We start from the raw sequence: 10677 nt of genomic DNA, 5'->3' as shown, positions 1-10677 counted from the left end.
CTGTGAACAAAGGTACTTATAAAAATAAATTCAAAATACTTGTAAAAAAAGATTCATTAAGCACTTTGTTCAAGGCAAACAATTTAATCTGCCAAGCTTCAGGACATCATAGTTTATGCCATTAAACGGTAAAAAAATATTAACTATTTCATCGATTTGGATGTAGAAAGCATCTCGACTCATGGTTTGGTTCTCTGATAAGAACACTCCTTCAGCCCAACACAATCCACAGGTAGAACATCTTCAGGGAAGGGGCAATGCGTTATACGATCTGGAGATTCCGGAATCTGCTCACAGGGAGTGGGCGTCACGTGACTCGAAACGCCCTCCACGTCGGTGCAGTTCCATATCGGCTTCTTCGACTTCACCACCTCCGCCGTCACATTGTAGATGCATATTCCGGTGAAGGGCGCGCCGGGAATCCCCTCCAGCTTCGCGGCCATGGTCACGTTCTCGGCCACCACGTTGCTGTAGCTGATATTCTGCACCACCGGGATGGCTTTCGGATCAAATTTGTCGTCCGGGTGCTGCCCGTAGGTGCCCGTCATCCAGAAGACCCACTTCATGGTGTGCAGATTCATTCTTCTCACGAATATGTCCTTCACGTAAGCTCCCCTTCCGATGGCCGTCTTGATCCTGACGCCGGATTCGGAGTGGATGGCCGTGATGTCTTCGGCCCGGACATCTTGGATTCCTCCCGACATCTCACTTCCCAGGGCGATGACAGCGCTTGTGGGGGAGATGCAGGTGAGCCTTCTGATCACTATGTGTTTGCTTGACATGTTGAATGCAATCCCGTACTCATCCCAACCGCTTTTAATGGCGATGCAGTCATCGCCTGAGACTATGTAGCAGTCCTCAATGCGGACATTGGAGGATGAGTCTGCGAAGAAGAGAGAAACCACCAAAAGCAATCAATTGAAACAGCAACATATAATCTACAACCCAACTAAATGTAGGTACGATATCCACCTGGATTGATCCCATCAGTGTTCGGAGAGTTGACTGGTGCAAGAATTGTGATGCCTGAGACGATAACTTGGCTGTACAGTTCATTCATTCACGTTAACACCAGATTGTAACAATAGAATGGAAAGTAAATGAAACCTTCAAGTGTTCTGAAAGTAGATTATTAATATAAACCTGCTGTACACTGGATGGACATTCCACGATGGAGAGTTGACCAATGTAATGTTGGAAATCAGCACTTGTTTGCAGTACATCAATTCAATGAGGTATCCACGAGTGTAATTGAGTTCTTTGTTATTGAACATTTCCCACCAGGTTTCACCTTGTCCATCGACTGTTCCATTATGCCCTAAAAATAACAATAAAACTTGTTAGCATCCGGACATGGTATGTTGCAATCAAATTGTATTCTGTTCCCCATCTATGATGCAAACAAGTGAGATGATATGTGTCTTCTTATTAATCAAAGCATCCCAAATATCAGAAACTAAATTAAATGTTACAGTTTCTGGCTAGAAATATTTTTTCTATCTAAATTTTAGGGGACCATGGAATTATGACAACACGACGTAAACTTTATGAATTTAGAAGAAAGTAATATAGTAGAAGCACTGAAAATATGCAGCGTATATACTACCTGTTATGACCACATCGGTTAGGTTATCTCCCATGATGAGATTACTATATCTACCCCCAGCCGTATCTCTTCCTCTACCGTAAGAGGGCAAAGGGTCAATGATCGGCCACTCATTGATATCCTACACAAGCATATCGTCATAATATGAATTGTCTTGGTTGATACAGATTGAACAAAAGAACATGGTTTTATAACTTCTATTAGCTACCAAGACAAAAAAAAAAAAAAAAAAAAAAAAAAAAAAACCAGAGTATCTCAAATTGTGTTAAAAGTAAGTTTAGTTGCTCCCTACGTACATAAGCATTGCTTTCCAAGTTGCAGTGTGAGAAGCCATAAAATGGGGTTGCAGAATAGAAATGCATAACACAAGGCATACTTTTGGAGTCAGTTTCATTGTTATTAATTTGACTTGTTCTCCCTAGTTTCAAGCATTAATAGAGTTTTCCTGTCTTCAGGAAACCTAATTAGCTACACAAATGTAAAAGGTTTAGTCAAAAAGAAAATGCTGAGAGCTTGGATGATAGTCCTCTTCTAGGACTATTCTTTCCTACAATATATCAAAGAAAATTGTAGCATCAAGAGAGAGTCTGTGGTTCTCCAGTTTTGAGAGTCCAAATGAGAATGCTGTGTTAGAAAGTTAGTCAGAAAGGAACATCCACCTAACTTTGAGACTGATGGTCAAGTCTAAACTTAATTCTTATGCCGGTTTCCTGGCATCCTTTCCCACTTGTAAGACTTGGTCTTAAAGTTCTTACACATGGAAAGAATGCCATCCTCCATTGGCAATATCCACCAGTATTAGAATGCCATAGCTGTGAATCCAGTTTTGTTCTATGGTGAGATTGACAAAAATTTGTCAAACTCCTATTCACGGAGTGAAGAACTGTAACCTAACATTACTTTTCGGAGTAATAGTTCTATACAACTATCAATAACAACGACTAGAATATGCATGAAATCTTGAATGGATCAGATGTGAAATGAACCAAACAGGAATATATGATGATAAAATACATAAGATTTATTAGCCACAGAGGCCAAATCTAACACGCCAATCAAGTCACCGATGAATCAGCACTTCTTGACTTAGATCTAGAAGACCTTATGCATCGCCAGGAAAGTATGGCAAAGTCTACAGGAATGATTGAAGTGATGTGTCCCTATTGACTAAGCAAGCTGGAAGGAATCAATGTTTAGAGTAAACCTTCTTCCTTATTGACATTATTTTTTTAGTTTTATCTTTTATAATTTTGACTCGTTCCATCCTTTCTCGTTGATCGCTGTTAGCATAGTCACAAGTTTACTGCTTGAAGAAAGTTTACTCTGAGCGAATGCTTAAATATCCAAGTGTTAATGAATGCAAAAAGTGCAAACTTTTTATGCCTAGTTTTGTACCAATGTAGTTTCGAATTAATTCAATTACTGTTGGGCAAGTAAGTGTAAATGGTATTTATCTAAAATTATCCAAAATTTACACCCTCGACTATTCTTATTTTGTAAAAGATATAAAACTACAATGTTCCTTTTGTCTGTCCTATAATATTATTTTATAAAATAGGAGGAACGCACAACCTGCCCTCTTTTGATTAACCTTACCTAACCCTTTTCTAAATCCATTTTCTAGTTGTAATCTTCAAGATCTTCGAATTTGGAAGGAAATTTTTATGTGGATTCTGATCCAAGATTGTTGATGTTCACATATAAGGATATATTACATACAAGAGTAAAAGAAAAAAAGAAAAGATTACTGTATTTTTATTTTGAGAGATCAAAGAAGAGATACTAAATAGTCAAAACTCTACCATACAAATTATAAATATTTCAGAAATTAATATTATCAAGACAAATTTAGAGTTGTAGTGGCTTACTTCACTTTTTTTTCCCTCATCAGTCCAAAGCGGTGACTGTGCGCATCGGATTAGGCATCTAAGATCGAGACTTGTGATTTCTCCTTCGAGATGAGATGAAGGAAACGGTGGAATAGCATTCCATCGCTGTGTGACGTTCTGGTGGGGCTCACCAGTGACGAGACTATTCTTCATCATCACCGTTCATCTGGCGAGAGCTGTCAGATGAACGGACTCGATGAGAAGGGCTACAAGCAATAACCACCACTGAGGATGGAGGCAACGTCGGATGATCGGCAAAATGAACATGTACTCTGAATAGAAATAGATGGAGGAGAAGGTGGGGGAAAGGGGGCGGACCTGAGTGGCGAGGATGACGGCGTCGTGGTCGAGGAAGAGGGTGAAGTGGTTGGTGAGGTTGAAGGGCCCGGTGAGCCACCGGCCGGCCGGCACCACCAGCATCGCGCCGCCGTCGCACGCGACCTTGCTGAGGTTGGCCACGGCCGCCGCAAAGGCCGCCGTGTTGGAGGTCACCCCGTCGCCCACCCCGCCGAAGTCCGTCAGGCTGGCCACGTGGGCCCGGCATCCTCCTGCCCCTGCCGCCGCGTAGTGGAAGGCTTCTAGCCCCGTCTCGCTACCGCCCCGCCGGTGGTGGCGGCGGCCCTCAGCGGTCCCGATGAACGCCGCTGTTACCACCGTCCACAGCACTAAAATCATCAACACCTGCACATAACCAAGAAAAGGCGGAGTTTGAAGGATCAAAGCTTTGAGATAAGATTACAGGGAAAAAGAAAAAAGAAAAAGGAGAAGAGGTGTTACATGGAATATTGGCGGCGAGTGCTCCATTGTCAGAGAGATGTATCGGAAACAGAATGCTTCCACGGCTCGGCTCTTATTCTATATATATATATATAGAGAGAGAGAGAGATGGAGAGACAGAGGAGAGGCGGGCTAATTACGGAGGATATATATATATATATATATATATATATATATATATATATATATATATATATATATATATATATATATGTATTGTAATTAATTATTTTTAACATTTAGGTTCGAATTAATTATAGATTATTTAGACTTCAAACTAAAATAATACATAACTTTAGATCGTTATATTGTCCGTGGTTGATAATAACATGGTTATCCTTTAAAAATGTGACATGTCCTGCTTGAATGATATATTTATCAATTAATTGACGTATTATTGAGCAACACCTAAGTTTATTGTCACAACATCAATAACAACAAAACCATAAACCAATTAATCTGTCTCTGTTCTAATAAACTTGAAGGGATCGATTATCATATTAAGATTGTTGCTCTAACAATAAGTTGAACCACATCATGGGAATTCTTTTCTTAATCCGCTCCAATCAATCACGGTAAACACTCTCATCACCTCAATAAATAAAAATCATCTTTTTCGCAATCGTTCGAGCTCCTTTCGACTTAGCAAGATTTCCCCTGTCCGACGACAGTAATCCCTTCTCTCCCCGTTGTCGGTTTTCTCCCCAACTCAGCGATGCATCTGCTCGACAGCAATTTCTCCGTCGATCGGCCTGTCGCCGCTGCGGCAACAGTAGCTAGCCCACCTCTGCATCGAGTGCCGCCTCTTCCCCTTGAACCGCCAGGTGGACATCTCGATGATCTACTACTGTCGCTGCAGCAACAACAACCCACCCGTGGAAGAGCGCGGCCCACGGATCGTCTGCTTCTGCCTTGTCACAGCCGTCTTCCCCCTTCCTCCCTGCGCCGAGAACCACCTTCTCCTCCCTACGTCGACATCTTCCCCTCTTCTCCCTGAGCCGATGGCTTTCTCTGTGGTCGCCTACTTCGACAGCCACCTCCTCCTTCGGCGGCTGCCATCCTTCGGTCGTGGGTCGACCTCCGTCGATCTTCCTCATCGACGGATCACAGGAGGCGAGCGCCATCAAGAAGAAGCAGGAGGTGACTCCCACCGTTTACTTTTCCCTAAGAGGTGGTTATTCTCCAAGTGACGACTGCGGCGTTTCCTCGGTGAACGGCGGCTGTCTTCCTCTCCATAACGAGAGCAATGACAGTGTCTTCCTACGGGGAGTTGGCTACTGCATCTTCCTCTCCATCGGCGTAATGGCAGAGGCAGCGTCTCTGCCCCGAGTGCCCCCGGCCCCTTTCTTCCTCACCGTCAGTCGCACCTTGCTTGGCGGCCTGTTCTCTTCGCCGCTAACCAAATCACAGTCGGCGGCGAACACCAGCCATCGTCGCTAGACTCTACATGCGACAGAAAGAACAGCGTCCTCATTGGCATCTTTCTTCACCGTTCAACCCAATCGCAAGCAGCATTTCTCACCACTACAGATCAAGAGAACAGACAGTCTCCTCCTGCCACTGCAGGCCTGTAGTCGGCCTTACGATGGTCTCTTCCTCGCCCTCGTTCCCCGGGTCACTGGGTGCCAGCAAGGATTAGAATAAGTTGATGGACACCATTGTCAACCATCAACCTCATGATCTCTCTCTCCTAATATCTGTTACATCGGTTGTCTTTCGTTTTTTTAGTTAAAAAATAATAGTTTTTCTAAAGAATTATATCTATCAATGTTGATAGTCGAATCCTTTCAAATTATCTAAAAGTGATAATTAAATTATTTTATTTTATAAGTAATTCAAATCTTCCATAGCACCACTAATATTTTCGTACACCACTGCAGCATAAACATAGTCAAAGTTACAAATCATCTTCGTCAATCGTTACATATTAAGTCTCTTATCTATTATGATAAAAATAACATAAAAAAGAAGTATTATTGTTCATTATCTATAAAATATAAAAATAATTATATGACTTCACTTTAATAGATCATCCTGGAGTGATGAAGAAGTCATTATCCATACTCTCGATGGCCTAAGAGCTGAATATAAGGAACCGGTGATAGTAATTCAATCATGAGACTCATTAATGTCATTTGAAAAACTATATGACAAGTTGATTGATCATAAAATATATCTGAAAAAAGAAGAGAGGATGATAGAACCAACTATTATCCTTTATTATACTATCAACCTTTGATAGCAATTTTATTTCAAATAACTTAGAAAATAACTTAAACTACAATTATCAACAGGCATCCCAAAAGTAATATTCAATAAAAAATCATTTACCAACTCTATGACAAAATCGAACACACAGTAAAAGTCTGTCAGTCTCGAGCCATGTCTATTACTACAACCAATTAGTTGCAAGCAAATATCATGATTACTTCGGTGCTTCTCATAATATTTTTTCTAATCTATAGAATTTATCCATCCATAATGACTATGGAGGTATTGAAGATATCATTATTGTTGATAGTAATGAAGTCCCTATTGCTCATACTAGTTCCACCGTACTTAATTCACACACCACCACTTTTATACTTGATGTTGTTTTATGTGCATCTCATATTAAAAGAAACTTTATTTATATTTTTTAATTCTGTAAATAAAATAACACATCTACTGAATTCTTTCCTGACTCATTTCTTGTTAAAGATTTGAGCATGAAAATATCCTTGGTTTGAGGTCAAAATAAAGATAATATTTACGAGTGGCCATCATGTTTGTAAATCACCCAGCCAACCACTCTTACTTCAGTTACTACTCTAATCAATGTGTGATATTGTCGTCTTGGTTACCCGTTATCCTCTATTCAACAACAACAATTTTCTCATTACTTTCTTCTAACTTCTAAATCAAGTAGAATTACAACTTCTTGTGATGCATCCCTTAGTAATAAAAGTTATAAACTATATTTTAGAACGTATTTTCTACTTAAAAAATTTTAAATTATCTACACCGATGTTTAGGCCCCTACCCCAACCACTTCTTTTGACAATTTTAGATTTTATTTCATTTTCATAGATTATTTTACTAGGTATATATAGTTATACTCTCTCAAATACAAATTTGAAGCAACTATAGTCTTTACCCACTTTAGAAAGTTAATCAAGAACTTTTAGTTTACTATTTAAAACAATTTATTCAAATGGAGGAGATAAATACCAAGCCCAAAAAGTCTACTTTTCATATTATAGTATAAGTTGAAACTGGTCTCACACTTTTATACCAAGCCTCCATATTACCAAATGTTTTGGTCAGCAGCATTTTAAACAATAGTCTACCTCATTAATCGCATGCCCACTTGAGTCCTATAACACCAGTCACCATTTAAAAAACTATTTCACAAAATCTAAACCTTCAAAAACTTAAAATATTTGACTATTTATATTTTCCCTAGCTACACCCCTAAATTTCACATAAATTAACACTAAGATCCAAGCCTTGTATCTTCATAGGGTATTTTATTAAATATAATACTTTTTGATGCTATGCTCCTCAAACCTAAAAAAGTCTTTTATATTATGTCATGTTATTTTTATTGAGTCTATTTCTCCCTTTCAAAACCATGGTTCTTTAGTAATGCAAATCACTCCAATAACCTATAAGGAAATCTAGGAGCAACATCACATGCGCAGCAGAAGAACAAAAAGAAAAATCTTATATTTCTACAGAAATGATTTCATCGTCGTGCGAAGATTAGTATGCAAAAACCTGTAAAACTAAAAACCACGTATGAGATAGTTGTGTTACCTAGGAAGATAAAGGAGGTCAATTATCATCCTCTTTAGCGGCGATCCACACGGTAGGGGCTACGAAGATGCTCCTCGAATCGCTGCTTAAATCTCCATATACCCCAAATAGGGGCTGCTAGCTGAGGATGAGGGGAGAGGAGAATAGGATACAGCAAAAAAGGACTAACTTATGGAGGCCTCCTATCAACTTAACCTTAATGAATCCTACCCTGTTGGGTATATGATCTTTATCCAACTACCTAGGTCTCTTAGATTAGTGGATCTCTATCCAATAATCTATCATTGGCTCTTATTGGGTCGGATCCAATAATTCAAGGGCTTATTAGATATCCAATAAGATAGGGGCTCCAACAGATATTTCTTATCCGAACTTCTACTCGTCACAATGTCTACCATATGTGTATGACCCTCTAGGCCAAATATCGAGCTGGTCGTAAGTTATACATGTCAGAACTCCTTCTAGCTCAATGAATTATTATTTCCATAATAATTCACCCGACTAATCGACTATATATCTACTAGGTTAGATAATGAAGATGTAATTCTAGGTTATGTTCCAGAAAGGATCCAATACAGTTTTATATGGATACTACTCGGGGATAGAGTCGAAATTGAAGTCATTGTGATTCAACCAAGGGATGCATAAATTATAGATTTCTTAACAAAGATTCGAATGATTAGGTGATTTTAAAGTATTCTTTTCATGATGATACAATTTGAAGTTAAAAAAATATTTAAGAATTTCCAAGGAATAGATTCAAAATTAAGGTAAGGATTAAGAAATATGAAAATAAGGGCTTTCGTTAATAAAATTTATGAAAAATGTCAATTGATTCGCAGATGAATTATAGTGATTTGTTCTAATTTGAGACATAAATAGAGACAAGGATAATCTTTCTAAAAAAGAAATTTATAAAGAAAGGATAAAAATAAATTATTTCTTTTAATATGAAATGGATATTTTAGTAACTTTTCTTTCGTATATTTCTGACTCATATTTATAAGATGATAAAATATGATAACAGTCATACCAAGAATTGGTTTACGTAAGAATGGGCAGATTGGTTCACGTAAGAATAGATGTAGAATACCAAAAGGAGTTATTCATGTTCAAGTAAGTTTCAACAATACCATTGTAATTATTATAGACAAGAAGAGGGACACCCTACGCTACTCAAGCAGCAGCATTAAATGATATTTGTATAGTTGTTGATTAGGGTATGCAATAAGTAGAAGTTATGATAAAACGTCTTGGTCACGGAAGAGATGCAGTATTACAAGCCATTTATAGAAGTGGTATACTATTAAGTTTTGTATGTGATGTAACACCTATGCCACATAATGGATGCCGACCCCCTAAAAAAAGACATGTAGTAATAATAAAAAAATAAATTTCAAGAGAAATAAATGATTCGATGATCTGATCAAATAATAGTATTATTATAGTATGATTTAAGAGGAAGTAGCAGGATCCACTCAAACACTATGAATCAAGAGTAGATATAAATATCTTTATTATGGTCTTTTTGTTTTATCCTCGCTTATGAAAGGTCAAGCAAATACCATAGCTATTGCCATGCGAAGGGCTTTATTTGGAGAATTAGAAGGAACATGTATCCCATGTGCAAAATCTAAGAAAGTATTACATGAATATTCTACGATAATAGGTATTGAAGAATTGGTACATGAAATTTTACTAAATTTGAAAGAAATTATATTGAGAAGTAATAAATATAGAGTTAGAGACGCATCCATTTGCGTCAAGGGCCCTAAATACGCTCAAGATAATCATCTCTCCACCTTCCATGAAAATAGTTGACATAACACAACATATAGCTAACTCGATGAAATCGATTGATTTATATATTGGATTATAAATTAGGTGAGATTGTGAATATTGTATGAAACCAACAACTAACTCTCAAAATGAAAGTTACCCTATAGATGATATATCTATGACTATTCGAAATGCGAATAGAGATATGGTTGAATGGAAGTTTAACTCTAAGGAAGCACTTTATGAAGTTCTTGGAATTTAATTGATTTATTTTATTCATTTCCTACATGCAGAGGAAGAGGACATTAATTTCAAATAAAATAAAAATAGGTTTACTCTACCCATTTTTACCTTCCAAGATAGATTAACTAATCTAAAAAAAATAAAAAAAAATTATATTGACATGTATTTTTATTGACCGATCAGAATTACATTCTAAGACCAATAATTGTCTTAAAAGATTCAATATACACGTATTATTGGACTAACCACGGAACCCTCGGCCGTGACACCCGAGGCATTCATCAGCCTGACCAAACAAGTGCAAGCCATGGTGGGCATGATGTAGAGGCTCGCTACGCTCATTCCTTAGATTGTGTGGCTCGCGGCTCCCCCAACTGACCCGACCCGACAGAGGCCGAGTGGGTAGCAAGTCGAGATGGGGGAAGCCCGAGAGCAAGCGACGGACTCAAGAGGTCCGCCCGAGCATAGCATACCCGCACCCTGCTAAGTCACACTACTCTACTTCGAGCCTGACACCGTATCGTTTGACTTGGCGGATGACTCGCTCAGGGCCCGGCTGTCCCGGGTCAACCAACGCCAGGACGA

The 10677-nt window shown here is 38.6% G+C and overlaps 1 protein-coding gene across 3 annotated transcripts; it reads right to left on the bottom strand.

Moving 5' to 3' along the window:
- Positions 1 to 39: 39 nt before the first annotated feature.
- LOC135586255 (probable polygalacturonase) lies at positions 40 to 4405 on the bottom strand. 3 transcript variants are annotated; one of them, XM_065173913.1, is made up of 6 exons: positions 4273 to 4405; positions 3814 to 4176; positions 1607 to 1727; positions 1144 to 1318; positions 973 to 1043; positions 40 to 883 (listed from the first exon to the last, which is right to left on the bottom strand). In XM_065173913.1, exons 1-6 carry the CDS (start codon positions 4297 to 4299, stop codon positions 180 to 182), a joined length of 1461 nt encoding a protein of 486 aa, XP_065029985.1. In that variant the 5' UTR covers positions 4300 to 4405; the 3' UTR covers positions 40 to 179. The 3 variants fall into 3 exon arrangements, with proteins under 3 accessions (XP_065029985.1, XP_065029986.1, XP_065029987.1); XM_065173914.1 differs by lacking the exons at positions 3814 to 4176; positions 4273 to 4405 and adding an exon at positions 3475 to 3684; XM_065173915.1 differs by lacking the exons at positions 1607 to 1727; positions 4273 to 4405 and having other exon boundaries at positions 3814 to 4170.
- Positions 4406 to 10677: the final 6272 nt, after the last annotated feature.

This window comes from Musa acuminata, chromosome BXJ3-11 (assembly GCF_036884655.1).
Source record: "Musa acuminata AAA Group cultivar baxijiao chromosome BXJ3-11, Cavendish_Baxijiao_AAA, whole genome shotgun sequence".
Taxonomy (NCBI): domain Eukaryota; kingdom Viridiplantae; phylum Streptophyta; class Magnoliopsida; order Zingiberales; family Musaceae; genus Musa; species Musa acuminata.
Note: the sequence above shows the minus strand (reverse complement) of the source record. Positions and strands in the feature narration are given on the sequence as shown.